This window comes from Dipteris shenzhenensis, chromosome 5 (genome assembly GCF_047967505.1).
Source record: "Dipteris shenzhenensis isolate YYH24624 ecotype China chromosome 5, Dip_SZ_1.0, whole genome shotgun sequence".
NCBI classification, from domain to species: domain Eukaryota; kingdom Viridiplantae; phylum Streptophyta; class Polypodiopsida; order Gleicheniales; family Dipteridaceae; genus Dipteris; species Dipteris shenzhenensis.
The window spans coordinates 8758316-8774210 of NC_141600.1; the positions used below are offsets into that span (position 1 = coordinate 8758316).

The 15895-nt window shown below is 40.0% G+C and overlaps 1 protein-coding gene across 1 annotated transcript; it reads left to right on the forward strand.

Moving 5' to 3' along the window:
* The first annotated feature begins 1255 nt into the window (after positions 1 to 1255).
* On the forward strand, positions 1256 to 2137 carry LOC147901584 (expansin-A9-like). Its single transcript, XM_087374923.1, has 3 exons — positions 1256 to 1337; positions 1426 to 1744; positions 1831 to 2137. Exons 1-3 carry the CDS (start codon positions 1334 to 1336, stop codon positions 2135 to 2137), a joined length of 630 nt encoding a protein of 209 aa, XP_087231049.1. The 5' UTR covers positions 1256 to 1333.
* Positions 2138 to 15895: the final 13758 nt, after the last annotated feature.

Genomic DNA, 15895 nt, shown 5'->3' on the forward strand with positions numbered 1-15895 from the left:
TAATATATGAAGGAGATGTGAACCTATCATTTTATTAAGTGTGAATTATAATCAGTTAAGGGCATCATAAAAGCCTACTTAAATTCCCAATTAAAAATTGCAAAAAAATTGTTAAATGAATGGGACCAATTTAAAGCTGATCACAAGTGAGTGTGAGCTTTCTTGTGGGCTTTGAGATGGTTTCTCTTTTACAAGCTTATGAGCTTGTTTTAAGATGTCAAACTATACCTTTTAAAAAAGGGGATGGTATAAATTGTCATCATAAGATATGGATGAGATTCCTATAAGGTTGCTCCTCATGGAGGTTTCCAATGACACCATTGATGCACTTGCATCGTACTGATGCTTCATATGTAAGGTGCCTCTAATCGAGACATCCTAGGATGCCTAGTCAAGGTGACTCTAATCGAGGCATTTTTCTTCTATTTGCATAGACTTTCCAAGGAATGATGGCACGTGAAAACCCCTCCAAGTAGAGTCACATGAGGGTAGTTGCTTGGCGTCTCTGACATATATTGAAAAGTAATAAAGGGATAGTGAGAGGCTCTCGACTTTAGTGGAATGGATGAGAGTGGTGAGAAGCACTTTTGCTTTTTGAAACAAAGGCTTTTGAGCATTCCAATGAAAGTGCACTTCAACGTCGTCTCCTGTCGGTTTCATCAACTGGAAGGTAGTTCTCACGTCCATAGAATGCTTCCTTAGCTCTTATAAAATTACCATCCCCACACAGATCTCCCCGAGAAAACAGCAAAATAGTGCCTCACAAAATTCGCCTTGGAACCACCCGATCCGCCTTTCACGCCTTTGATTGCGCAAACATGGTTTGCTTATGCACATATATATGGAACATTGAGTCCCAAGGCCTTGCTAGCCCATCTCTTCGCGCAATTTAGACGTCTAGCTGCCACAAGCATCACCTTAGTCGCCTGCTGCAACCAATATGTAAGTTCACTATAACCAAGCAAACAGTATGTAAGCTCACTGTAGCTCTCTGTTTCATTTAGCATGGGATATCAGCCTGTAAGAGAATTGCACTTGAGCATACCTTTCTGATATATCGCTTGTCCTTCTGATAAGTCCTAAAAGTCCAAGCGATTCCATTGTCAGAATTACATTCTTTCGTTTTCTTTCTCAATTGGAGAGTACCAAGCTCTGAACTGATATCCATCCTCGGTGCTGCCTATACAGGGACTTGTGGACCAATGCCAGGAGTCCTCTCGTCGCCATATTGGTTCTTTTACAGCTCGCAGGACGTTCCTTGGCTGCCGGCTCCGGTGAATGGACTTACGGCGCGCATGCCACGTTCTACGGGGGAAGTGACGCATCAGGAACTATGAGTATAATCTCGACCTTTGATGGCAAGAATTTGAATTGGTTGGCCAGCTGCCAAGGCAATTGACAAGTTTGTTGGTACGTTCATGGCAGATGGTGCTTGCGGGTATGGCGATCTTTATAGCCAAGGATACGGCACCAACTCTGCAGCTCTAAGCACCCCTCTTTTCAACAACGGAGATGCTTGCGGAGCGTGCTACGAGATCGCATGCATCACTGATCCGCAGTGGTGCCTTCCGGGCAGTCCGTCCATCATTATTTCGGCCACAAATTTCTGTCCGCCAAACTATGCCCTGTCCAACACCAATGGAGGCTGGTGCAATCCTCCACTGGAGCACTTCGACATGTCGGAGCCAGCGTTCGAGCAGATAGCTCGAACGCTGGGGGGGATAGTACCAGTTCAATATAGAAGGTGGGCGATGTAGATTACAGACGAGTTATAGAGGAGGATACGTACTAGCTGTTTGCTGATGATAATTGGTTTTGTGATTGCTGCAGGGTGCCGTGCCAGAGGACGGGAGGGGTGAGGTTCACCATCAACGGGAATCCGAACTTCAATCTGGTGCTGGTAACGAATGTGGGGGGGAGTGGAGCGGTGAGTGCAGTGGCGGTGAAGGGCTCAAACACTGGGTGGATGAGCACGACGAGAAACTGGGGTGAGGTGTGGCAGCTCACCGTAATTGTAACAGGGCAGGCACTCTCGTTTCAAATCGTTACGGACGATGGCAACTCGCTCACCAGCTACAACGCAGCTCCATCGAACTGGCAGTTTGGGCAGACCTTCGAGGGCAGCCAGTTCTACTGATGAGCATCGGCCCCGTCTTTGTTGGGTGCTAAGCCCCTACTCTGCGATTCCCAGTTCACATCATGTTGTATCACGTAGGATGTATAAGAATTGCAAACTAGCTGGCGTGCGCTCTTGTGGCCACCCGCTCTTATACATTTCACTCATATATATATACGTAGAAACATACATGAGTGTTAAGATTCTCTCTCTCTCTCTCTCTCTCTCTCTCTCTAACCTCATTAAACACAAATTTTACAATAATCATATAGGTGACTAATTCTTATAAACTAGCTGGCCTGCGCTCTTGTGGCCACCCGCTCTTATACATTTCACACACATATATATATATACGTAGAAACATACATAAGTGTTAAGATTCTATCTCTCTCTCTCTCTCTCTCTCTCTCTCCTCATTAAACACAAATTTTACAATAATCATATAGGTGACTATATAACAAGAGAGTCATCATTACTAACCATCATGCCCCCACGGATTCACTTTAAAATTTGTATCATATTACATGTGATTACTTGGATCCACCACATACAAGGGGGGTTCTTTTGACATTCTAGGCACATACAAATCAAGCGCGTGAGTGTAAAGGACTTTCATGCTTATTTGGGAGATAAAGACATTATCTAGTCCATATACACCTCAGTAGAACAGTGCTGAGAGCTAAAATAAATCTTTCATAGAGACGACAAGATGCATGTTGAGATTGCCCAATGGGTTTTAGTTGGAAGCTATCATTTGTGAAGCATATGTAATAGCGTTACGGACGGTAACTCTGTTTGTAGCTTGGTATGGCAAAAAGCCTTCAATTGAGTGTCTAAGTGTTTGGATGCTTGCATGTGAATCGGTACTAGAGTAGCAGAGCCAAGCTTGATGGTGGCAAAGCTGCAAAATGCACCCAAAATGCATTTTATGGGTTGTAGTTCCAAAAGAAAAGGTAGAGACTCTACCATCCGGCAAGTGGGTTACAAGTCCAATTAGCTCCAAAAACAATTAGTCACTTGAGATTAAATCAAAGAACAATTTGACATATGTACCTTCATGATGGAAAATACGCATTTTGTAGTCGGTTTATGTAGGCCTTAGCAATGTGTTTCTTGATATAGTGACCTTTGTACCCTAGGTCTAGAGGCAATTAAGAAACTTGCATAGCATTCATGCTTGAGAGCTATGGAGCATTCCTTAAAAGTATTATTTAGGATGCATGAGTTCAAGCACATGGCCATTACCACCATGGATTGGCCTAGGGTGTACACCCTTTGGTTCTGTATTATCACATATCTAGCCCTCTCTCTTAGTTGGTCTGCAAGACCTAAAGCTTTCCAATTTTGTATTTCATTCTTGACCATGCATGATTTTCCTGCCTCGGAGATTCATTAAGGACTTTTTGGATGAGGTTGGAATCTTTATGCCCATCCATCACAGGCAATTGTCCAAACCGATTTGTCTCGATCATGAAGCACACATTTTCAGCTTCATTGAGCTATAGTAAGTATGGCATCAACTCTCCCAATAGAATGTTATCCTCCTTCTCTTGTACATCAAATGTAGAAGGATTTATGCAATTTGATTGAGGATTAATGCAAGCCTTGTATGGGGAGGAGTCATCAACAAGGATTGTCCTTCTAGCATCACATCCAAATGCCTTTGAGATTTTTGTTAAGGGTTTGAACATTGCCACAACACCAACCTTGTTAGGCCTATTTATCCTCATCTTGCTATAAGTGTAGCATCCTTGCTGAGACCATATAAAAAACAAAGAGAGGCTCTCATTCTGCATAATTTTGTAGCTTTCCTACCATATCAAGTACATTATGCTCCATCACAATTGACCAGATACCTACATTAAATTGTTGTAGCAAGATTTTAAGGAATTCTATGTACTAGGACAAATAACCATATAACTATTTTTGCCGTGCATAATAGACAGATGTATTGGTGACTTGAACAAGCAGCGACTCAATAGCAAGCCATTCAGGTCTAACATGATTGTCATTCGTGGCATATCCAAAGAAATTGGATGTGGACATAGATCCAAATTCTCCTTGAAGCTGCTTGCCTCCAACTCCTCTAAACTACCATGTGCTACATTTTCATACACATTTGCAACAACAATAAGATTATCTAGTCTTGTTCCCAATGACGAGTCACTATGTTCATCCATGTTCTCTTCTAAAAGATTAGGATTAATGACATTACTTACAATTGTCTCCATTTTTGGTGCTACGTTTTCTTGTATACCTCCTATATCCATCGTGTCATTGATTGTCCCCATTTTGGATGGTATGTTCTCCTCTACATTTGATGTCTCCATATCCATCCATGCATCATTGGTCCCTGCAGAAGTTGAGGATAATAGAAATAGCTCCATTATTTAGAATGTACTCAACATAGTCAAATCACAAAAGCATACGAAACCAACAAAGGACCATAAAATATGACCATTATCCATTGCATCTAAATAGAATGTCAGTGATTCCATTTTATCCTCTTGGGGAATGGCACTAGTCATGCCAATCTCTCTAAAGTTCCACAGAGAATAACAACAATGCAACCTTTCTCTCTCAACTATAAGAGAGAATAGCACTAGTGCCATTCTTCTCTTGTGGAATGGTGCTAGTGCCATTTTCCCAATAAGGTCATGGAGAATGCCACTAGTGCCTTTCTCTATACCCTGATTAGGAGGAGAAAATAGCACTAATGCCTCTCCCCATGTCCCAAAAGAAATGCACAATGCATGCTTTGAAAGCATCAATATTGTATTACATTTTAATTCTCTCTATTATAGTCAAAGCACACAAGTGAACAAAGGAACATAAAATATCCATAGCCCCATAGAGTGAATGAGACGAATGCCATTCTCTAAATGATGTCATGGAGAATGCCAATAACCTCATTGGGAGGATGAAACTAGTGCCATTCCCCATGTTCCAATAGATTTATAAAAAGCACTCCAATCCAAATTTTGAACAAATAGTTATTACAATTCAATTTTTAATATCTATAATTCTTTCAAATCACATAGAATCAAGAAAGGAGGATAACATTATTACCATTCCTACATAACCTCAAAGAGAGAATGGAAATAGTGCCATTCTCCATATGAGGTACTATTGGCACTATTGGCACGCAGTATGCCAATGGTACCTCTTATCTATAACCCCACATGTAATTACATCACAATTTCATCATATCACATGTACAATCTCTTTAATATAATGAGAGTATGTGAAATAAAGAAAATCCATAAATGTGATATTATTATATTGCTAAAATCCTTTTGAAACTGTATACACAAGGAATAAATGAGTAGCTAAAGACCTTCTTGATCCAAATCTCCCATTGTAATCTTTGGGATAGCTTCAAGTTCTGCTTCAGTTAAAGGTCGCAAGTCTTCAATGGGGTGCTCACCCTCTCCAAATCCTTCATCTATAGGTGAATTAGCTCTATGTGTCTCGAGAGGCCTCTCAATGCTGGACGAAATCTTAATATGGGGAATTTTTTGATGCATGTGCCACACACATAGCCTCAACCTCTATCGCCTGTTTGGGATGTCTTCACCAGTGCGATCACTTTTCTTCTACTTGACAATGCCTGTAATGCCACACCTACGTCAATAACAACTTCATGTTCCCTGCTATAATAGCACCTAACACACTTCTTAATGACGCCATGCCTCACAACCGCCTCTTTTTCATACTCATCGTCCTCATCAAAATAAAGAATATGGTCCTTAATTATTGTGTATGGCCTTATGTTTACTAACAGGTGCTCAAATCCATCAAACCCATCATGTGAGCTTACAAACGAAAAAAAGCAAAAGGTCTCAGACAAACCCTTTTGTGTGCTCTCCGATTCATGGATAACACCCACAAACCTTCCATGCCAAAATCGATCCTCTACCATTGCTTCCTTGAGATTTACCATCTCTGTCATTGTAAAAAATGATAGCAATACATATTGTGATGGAGTGACAGCGGTCTCCATCAAACCACAGAGCTATCCCAACACATGCCTTTGGTAGATCCTTCTGAGGTGTCAAGCACACACAAGATGATTGGAAGCCATCCTTTAGAGTGACATGTTAGAAAGTGCTCCCCCTCCATCTCCATGTTCACTTGAATAACTGTCCAAGAAAAACAAGACTATGATGTGGAGTTGTCACCCTCTCTTGAATTAATCACCCAATCAACATAGAATGATGCGGCTTCTGGGAAATCAAGTGTGGCCTTGCTAACTTGTAGCTTCTCTCTAACCCATGACTCACATGAACCCTTGAAGCTCTGATAAACAATTGAATCAATATTGAAGTAACTTGCAAGGGCATCCCATGTTTGATGCTGGGGTGAAGGGTTGCGTGAGTTGAACTCCTTGATGAGCGCTTCTTTCAGTGCTCTGTCATGCTTGATCTCTGTCACCCATTGAGACATTTCAATGGAGTCCTTATCTTTGCTTGACTTGACCAAGACAATTACTCTAGACTCAATTTTTGCTTGAAGTGCATCTACATGGTCATCTTCTAATCCCAACAGACACCTCATGTATGTTATTGTGGGATTTTGACTCTCAAGTTCTCCTTGCTTCACCAAGGTCAAAATCCTAATCCATTGTTGATAGATGTCAGAGAGATGTCATCATCATATGTGACCATGTGTGTATCCTTTGAAGAAAAGTTTGTGCCCATCAACACACTTGTGACTCCTACAGAATTTTGAGAAAAACAAAAAGCATCTTTGACATTCTTCTAATCCAAATCATGTAATAGAGAGAAGAATGGCACTAGTGCCATTCTCCCATTACCATGTCAAAAACATAACTTGGTAATGAGGCTCATGTCATGAAATGGACACTACTATCACTTCTTTTACAAAGCAATAAACATACTTCAAGTAAATAATGCAAAGAAAACAAAGTTCATTACTCACATCCCAACTTTTTTGATCTTTATGCCCTTTGACAAGGCCTTGGGCTGGTTTTTTTGGTCATCCAAACGCAACCCACTGTGCCCTCAAGTGTTGCAAGATGTTAATGTATGGCTGATATTTCAAAATGGTATGTGCCTCCATGTTAGCCATTGATGATATCTTGCAACTTGCTTCAACAGGCACATTAACCACAATTCTCACCTTCCTCCATGTGTAGAAACTCTTTCATTGATTGAAGGCTTCTCCCTGTGCTGTAGTTATAAACATCTTTGTAGCATACACATCGAATGGTGCCCTACAAGAATCCAATACTTATACTCCCTTAGCTTTTCCACTTTTATCTCTTCCTTGCACATAGGAGTATTTGTGTAGGGGTGGTATGGCATAAGATAGGCACATGTTGTTGGAGGTCTTGCATTCATTGCAAAGCTCTTGATCAAGTCACTGATGTAGCTATGGGTGAGTGTCCTATAGATGTATTGGCTTGGTGCTTTGAAGCAATTCATCACTGGGATTAAAACTTCATATTTCATACCAAATGGGAAGTAGTGTGTGTACTCCATCAAGCCTATCATACTTGTGTCCTTCCTTTCTAATTTCTTTTGTAATGCCTTAAAGTCAATGTCTAGCTAGATTTTCTTATATGGTATGATGGTTGCTCTAGATGATTTCTCACCATCTCCCCTAACTTGGGTCCCACCACTCCTTGTTTCATCACCTCCACTGCCTATTTTGGCACCTTCTTGTTTCCCTCCTGAAGTTGTCTCTTTATCCCCAATGTTTGTTGTTCCATCTAACCTTATTTCCTTCTCACCTATTGTTTTTTCCTCACCGATCCCTCTAGCCTTCTCTTACACTGTGTTGTGAGACACTTGAGAGATTGATCCCTCAACATCAGTTTTCTTGATTCTTTTAGAAACTTTTCTCTTCTTCTATTTATCTTGCTTTATCCCTTTTGTTACCAAATAAAAGCCTTCTAATATCTATTGATTGGTATAATTTTCTGACTCAATATTCCAACCCCCACTTATCATTGTGTCCTCTTCAGTAGCATTCATCCTCGCATGATCAAAATAAGCAGGATCCCCAACTGATACATATTTGCGACCCAATGTATGAATTTCGAGACAAGGAACATTATCTTTCTCAAATTTTGTATCCTTAATCTCCTTAACTTTTCCAACATCTTCAAAGGTTGTTCCTTGGATGCTCACAAAACAATGTGCTTTATGGAGTCTTTGGATTTTGTTATTGTATACATGTAAATACCATCCTCTTCCAGAACTAACTCCATCATAAACTGGCACCTCTTGGACCTTTCTCTTTTTCTTGCTAGCCATTCTTGCAATCTTCTATTAATAACAAAATAACCAAGGGAAACTACATTAAGAAAATGAATAATCCAAATGGATAGAACAACAATGAAATGTACAATAGAAAATCATAAATGTAGTAGGAAATATTACAACCACAATGCAAACTTCTATTAACAAAAGAATGTAGGTGAAGCAAACTTCCATTAACAATGCAAAATTCTATTAACAAAAGAACGTAGGTGAAGCAACTTTATGCATTATGAAAAACTACACCCACATTGCAAGCAAATATACACATTATAAAAGCTAAGATGGTTATGATGAAGAATGGTATTATAGCCATTCTCCAACAATTATACGATGTTGTAAAGAGTGCCACCAATGCCATTGAACACATGGATTGTGAGTTTGTGGGTTATGGCACTAGTGCCATCATTTGACCTTCTAGAGAATGGCATTGATGCCAATCTCTATATGAGTATGTGTAGAATGGCATTGGTGCCGTGCATCACATGGATTGCACAATATGGAACTAGTGCCACTCTTTAGATGTCAAGGTTGTCATAGATCATGGTTGGAGAATGGCACTGGTGCATTGTCCACAATATCATATGATTACGTGGATCATGGAACCAGTGCCAATGATCTTGTGATTTTCCAATAATCATATGATGCCAATGATCTCAAAATAATCAATTGAAGAATGGCAATGATGCCAATAGCACAGGTACCATCCTCCATGAGAATCTATGGAGAATTGCACCGGTGCCATCCTCCACATTGAACGCATGGATTGTGAGTTTGTGATAATGGTACAAGTGTTATCCTCCATAAGAGTTTGAGGATTATGCCACTAATGCCATCCTCCATGATGTTAAGGAGAATGACACAAGTGTCATTCATCACATGGATTGCAAAGAATGGCACCAATGCCATTCTCCTAATGTGAAGGTTATCACATGAGAGTTTTCACATAGAAAATTTAGAGAACTAGTGCCATTCATTACATAAAGGATGGCGCCAATGTCATTCTCCATTCTCAAGTGCCATCATCCATGCCATTCTCCACAACATCAAGTGGTTATTTTGAACCACTGCCATTCATCATTTAGAGAATGGAGATAGAAAATTCTTAGGGAAATGTGCAAGATTTATTGAATATTTTCTTTAGACCCATTCATGGATTCCAGAGAATGGTACCAGTGCGATTCTCCAAAAAACCACAAGGGGACTGGCACTAGAGCCATTCTGAGGGGATTGGCCATATGATCAAGACATTATGGTCATAAGGTCAAAATATCAAGCCAGATAGACAAACCTTATCTAAAATGGTTATGGTGCCATTCTCTAGGTGTCAAGGATGTCACAAATGATGGTTATATATTGGCACTGGTGCCATTGCCTTGAACACCATATGATTATATTGAGAATGGCAATAGTGCCATTAATCACATGGATTGAGGAGAATGGCACCAGTGCCATTCGCCATTCTCTAGATGATGAATGGCATTGTTTCCCTTCTCCAAATATTCATATAATGTTGTGTTCCAATATTTCAATTGATGTGGTGAAGAATATCCCAATAAAAAATTCGAAGAAGGCCTCATGAGTAGGTAAAGAAGACACCCTCATGACCATTTTCTAGGGTAAAGTAGACACCCTCAATTGCATATGGTCAAAAGATTGAGTCATAATGTCAAAAGATTGAGCCAATGTGTCAAATCATGCATATGGTCAAAATGTTATGGCCATACGATTAAATAATAGGCCAAATGATCAAAACTTTAGCCATATGGTGATTAACTTGTGGATTGCATAGTATGGTTATGGTCCCATTCTCTAGATGTCACGGATGACACATATGATGGTGGTTAGAGAATGGCATTGGTGCCATTGTCCACAACACCATGTGCTTATATTGAGAATGGCCCCAGTGCCATAAATTGAGGAGAATGGCACTGGCCATTCTCCATTCTCCATGTGATGAATGGAATTGGTGCCGTTCTCCAAATATTCATGTAATGTTGTGGAGAATGGAACCATTGCCATTCTTCAAAACTTCAACTGATCTGTGTCCCCAAAATTTTGATGATAGTCTTGAGTTTGTAAACAAAACATCCTCATGACAATCTCATGGATTGCACACAATTTGGTTTTGGTTCCGTTCTATAGATGGCAATTTTGTCAGAGATAATGGTTAGAGAATGGCATTGCTGCCATTGTCCACAACTCCATATAATTATATTATTAATGGCATCAGTGCCATTAATCACATGGATTGAGGACAATGGCACCAGTGCCATTCTCCATTCTCCAATAATGAAGAATATCCCAAAAAACTTTGAGGAAGGAGTCAAGTATAGGTAAAGAATACAACCTCATTTGCATTTGGTCAAATCACTTGCAAGATTGAGCCATAGGTTCAAATATTTGGCAAATGGTCAAAAGATCATGCATATGGTCAAAATATTAGGCCAAATGACTAAAGTATATAGCCATATGGGGTGATCTCTTGTGAAGAGTTTCATGGCCAAAAATTTTGCATATGGCATGCATACATAGAGAAAACACCCTCATGAGTAGGTAAAGAAGACACCCTCATGAGTAGCTAAGAAGACACCTAAGGTATAGTGTCAAATCATAGACATATTTCCAAAAGCTTGATCCATAATGTCAAATCCTTGGCAAATGGTCAAAACTTTAGCCATATGGTGATAACTAGTGAAGAGATTCCTGGCCAAATCTTTTGCATATGGTAAAAATCAATTGCACATGGTCAAAATATTGAGCCATGTGGTCGAATCTTTGGAAAATGGGGAAAAGACAATGCATATGGTCATAATATTAGGCCAAATGGTCAAAACTTTAGCCATATGGTGATTAATCTCGTTGATTGCACACAATGGTTCTAGTGCCATTCTCTAGATGTCAATGTTGTCACAGATGATGGTTAGATAATGGCACTGATGCCATTGTCAACAACACCATATGATTAAATTGAGAATGGAAGAAGTGCCATTAATCACATTGATTGAGGAGCACCAGTGCCATTCTCTAATAAATTATGTGATACTAAGTGTACCTCATGATTCCACTGATCATGTAAATAGATTTTTAAACATCTTTTTATAAGAATCCTTTCATTGGAATGGGGAGCATAAACTATTTGAGCAACAAAGAAGTTATAGCAATGCAATGAATCCTAGTTATAGTAATGCATTGTAATCCTAAGGGTGTTCAAGTGTTAATATTGGTTTGAAACATGCAGCATAATTGTAAGATATTGTGCCAACCATGGGACTTGAGGCCACTAAGCTTATTATCCTTTGTAAATGCTCATTTCAAGAATTGCATGTGTCCCATCAATGTCCAAAAGAAGGCAACATCCTTGTTCACCATTGTCTCTTCTCTCTTGGAAAAGATCCATGGTGCTTTCGAGAGCACAACTGTACCACCATGGATTTAGCACCGAAAATTGGACTCCTATCCATTTATTTTATATCTTATTATGCTCCCCATGTATCTCTATCTCACTAGTTAAATGTGCCCAAATAGGAGCCCCCACATTCTTGAAGATATGTGTGGGATCAAACTTGATGATTGATTTGTAGTTGAACCAAATAACTTTCCTTCAAGGAAGATGGTTTACGTAATCACTTCATGTGGAGGATGGTCATGTAGGGGATATTGAGTATGAATTTATGATAAACAATTTTCTTCAGATGTTTGGAGTGTCATGCCTCCAAACAATCACCACAAATAGAGCAATCATGGTATCCACTTGTTTGAAAAATACATGCATAGAAAAGGCCATTAGGCATGTAGAGATCACAACAAGATGCACATGCACTTAATTTGATATAAAATCTACAATCATGTACCGTAGCACTCCCCATATCTTGGAAAGTCATGCATGGCCCACATCAAAATTCCCCTAATCAAAATGCCATCAACATGCATCGGAGTTGTATAGATATCAAAGACATGTATGCCTCTCAATAGGGTCTGGAGCTCCTCTATAAATGGTGCCATGTACACATACATATTCTTCACCTTGTACTTCCTTGGAATAGGAGGGTAAGCATAAGGTGTCCCTTCATTATTGTTAGCCATGTGAGGATGTTATAATCCACCAAAACTATGCCATGTTGACCAAGGCATTTGGCATAACCCAAAAGGATTCATGTCATCCATTGTCAGCCCAAAATGTAAGTTACGTGGCTCCTTTGTAAGGTGTGGCCACATGTTGTCTATGTGTTTCCAAGCAACATAATCTAGAGGAATCCTCAAAGTATCATAAGTGGGTCATGCCATGTCATCAATTTTGCTATGGACTCACACCCAAACACATGCTATATTCTCGTGATGATCAAAAAGCATCTAAAGACCTTTATTGGGATGGTCTCACCTTGCATGTCCTTTCTATAATGATGTGTTGCACACTAACCAAATCCTCATGATCATGGAAAAAGAGAATACAATCATTACAATAATTTCCAATAGTAATATAATCCATCCAACACTTGTCAGCATCTTTTTTGCTTCATCCCCCCTTGATGCACGCATGGAATTTGGTTCAAGCAACATATTTTGGAGCAACCTTTTGCAATTAATATATTCAAGAAATGTTAAGAATATTGTTAAAATGAGGTCCAAATATCTATTGATATAAATGCACTAACCTCAACAAGGCTGAGCCTCTATCCCCTCTACTCTTTCCATTTCATGTGTCCTCTTTCCCCTCTATTCTTTTTCCTGTATGCCTATATCCCCTTCTCTTTTTCCTACTTGCATCTATCCCTTTCCCTCTTTCCCTTTTTCTGTAGATCCTCTCCGTGGCTGTCTTTTGATTTGACTTATGCACATAAATAGGTCTCAACTTGCCTTCCCTCTCTACATCTTAAAGCTCGGATCAATGATGTTTCATTATGTTACACATATGTGATAGCATGTACTTCATATCAAACTCATGATCGTGAGGTATAGGGAACTCCTATGGAGTTGGTCTATGACATAATTTTTCTCATGGAGACTTTAGTGTGGCCATGTATCTAATATGTCAATGTCAAAGGCCACCTGCATGAGCTACCTTTAGCTATGACTTTGGCCCTTTTGACATTCTCGGAGGTCATGTCTATCATGACTAATCAACATCATATGCTCAATAATCAAGAGAGGGTTGCTAGAAGGGTCTACATTGGGCTAGGGTGGTAGATGCAGTACTAGATGGTGTGGTGGTGGCTCTTGTAGTAGAAGGCTACCAAATGGCAAGCAATGGTATGCATGGGGTTGGTGGTGACTCCCTGAGCAAGCTTTGTCTTAGGAGGATGATCTAAACAAGTGGGAAAAAATAGGAAAGAAAGACACGATTCTGCATGCAAAGGAGAGGTGCTTCACATCTTGGGAGGTGGCAAGCTAGTATTCTACTCTTTGGTGGTAAGTATGTGTACTTCTTTTACAATAATTTTTAGTTTGGTTTGAATAAAACTTTTTGCTCATAGCACTTCATCTAATGTTTTAATTTGGAAGGTCATTGTTTACTTAGGTGTAGCCATTTTTTTCAAGGTTTGGGGACTTTTTTGTATATAGGTATCTTGCATGACACATAACTTATGCATTTCTCAACGGAATTCAACAAACTTTGTCTTCAAGTTGTAGTACACATTCCAACTTGAACATGATGAGAGTGCTCTCAATGGAAGTAGAACAGAAGACGGAGAGAGAGAAATAGACAGCCACACAAGTTTTTGGTGGGTGTAGAACACCCTAATCTTCTTTTTCATTCATTTATATATGTGTTTGAGTACTGTACATAAGTAGGGTAAAGGCATAGTGACCTTTAACCCCCACAACCTCCCACTTAAAAGACAATGTGCCTTCAAGGGAGAACAACCGGTGAGCATACTATCTAATGCCCATCAATGCACGACAATACTCAAACCGCTGATTAGGTAGACTCTTCGTCAGCATATCTGCAAGGTTATCTTCTGTATGAACCTTGACAAGTTCTATGCACTTGTCCTCAAGTTCCTCCCTGATGAAATAGTACTTGGCCTCAATGTGTTTGGTCTTTGCATGAAAGACCGGATTCCGTGCTAGTTGAATAGCACTCATGGAATCATTATGCAATGCCGGTACACTTGTATGAATCCCCAAATCTCCCACTAGCTGATCAAGCCATATAGCCTCCTTGTAACCCTCTATGGCTACAACATACTCAGCCTCTGTGGTAAACAAAGCAATGCACTTCTATTCATGAGACATCCACGACACTACACCACCTACAAAGGTGAACACATAACCAAAAGTGGACCTCCTACTATCCACATGCCCTGCATAGTCTGAATCTGTGTACCCAAGTACACGCATGTCTCCTCTACCAAAGCAGATGCACATCTCCTTAGTACCCTTCATGTACCTCATGATGCACTTAACTGCCTCCCAATGCCTCTTTCCTGGATTAGCCATATATCGGCTAATAACTCCCACTGAAAATGCAATGTCTGGTCTAGTACCTATCATAGCATACATAAGACTCCCAACCACTGATGCATAAGGAACCTTGGCCATCATGGCCCTCTCCTCATCTGATTTGGGACTATCTGTATGACTCAGTTTCACATATGGAGGCAATGGAGTACTCACTACCTTGTCCCCCTCCATATTGAAACACTGCAATACTATTGTAACATACTCCTTCTGTGAAAGCTAAAGGAGTTTCCTACTCCGATCACGGATGCACATACCAAGAATATGACCTGCAAGTCCCAAATCCTTCATATCAAAGACCTTATGCAACTTGGCCTTTAATGCATCTAGCTCATAAGTATTCTTTCTAGCCAATAGCATATCATCCACATATAGTGCCAGGAGTATCAGGCTATTATCCTTAGCCCTTTTATTATAGAGGCAGTGATCAATTTCACTCCTTCTAAAACCCTGGGACCAAATGAAAGCATCAAAGTTCTGATACCATTCTCTAGGCGCTTGCTTAAGACCATAGAGACTCTTCTTCAGTTTGCAAACTAAATGCTCTTTGCCCTTTTCCTTAAAGCCTTTCGGCTGCACCATGTAAATTTCCTCATGCAGATCCCCATGCAAGAAACCTATCTTAACATCCATCTACATAAGCTCCATATCCTCTGCTGCCACTAGGACAAGCATGCATCTAAGTGTGGTCATCTTCACAACCAAAGAGAATATCTCATCAAAGTCCACACCCTTCTCTTGCTTGAACCCTTTAGCAACCAAATGGGCCTTGTACCTTGGCACATCATCACCTATGACCTTCATCTTGTAGACCCATTTACATAGCAATGCTTTCTTTCCATGTGGTAAAGAAACCAAGTCCCAAGTCTTATTCTTCATAAGTGAACTCATCTTTGATTGCATAGCATACTCCCACTTGCGTTGATCCTTGTGCATCATAGTCTCTTTGTAGTAAGAAGGCTCCCCGCAATCAGTAAGCATCACATAGTCTACCCCTGGAACAAACCTATCAGGCAGTCTAGACACTCTAGAT

What these genes read in the sequence shown, in the direction of transcription:
- LOC147901584 (XM_087374923.1), top strand. An exon ending in GTACCAGTTCAATATAGAAG is followed by an intron (nt 1,745 to 1,830) that starts GTGGGCGATGTA and finishes TGATTGCTGCAG; the next exon opens with GGTGCCGTGCCAGAGGACGG.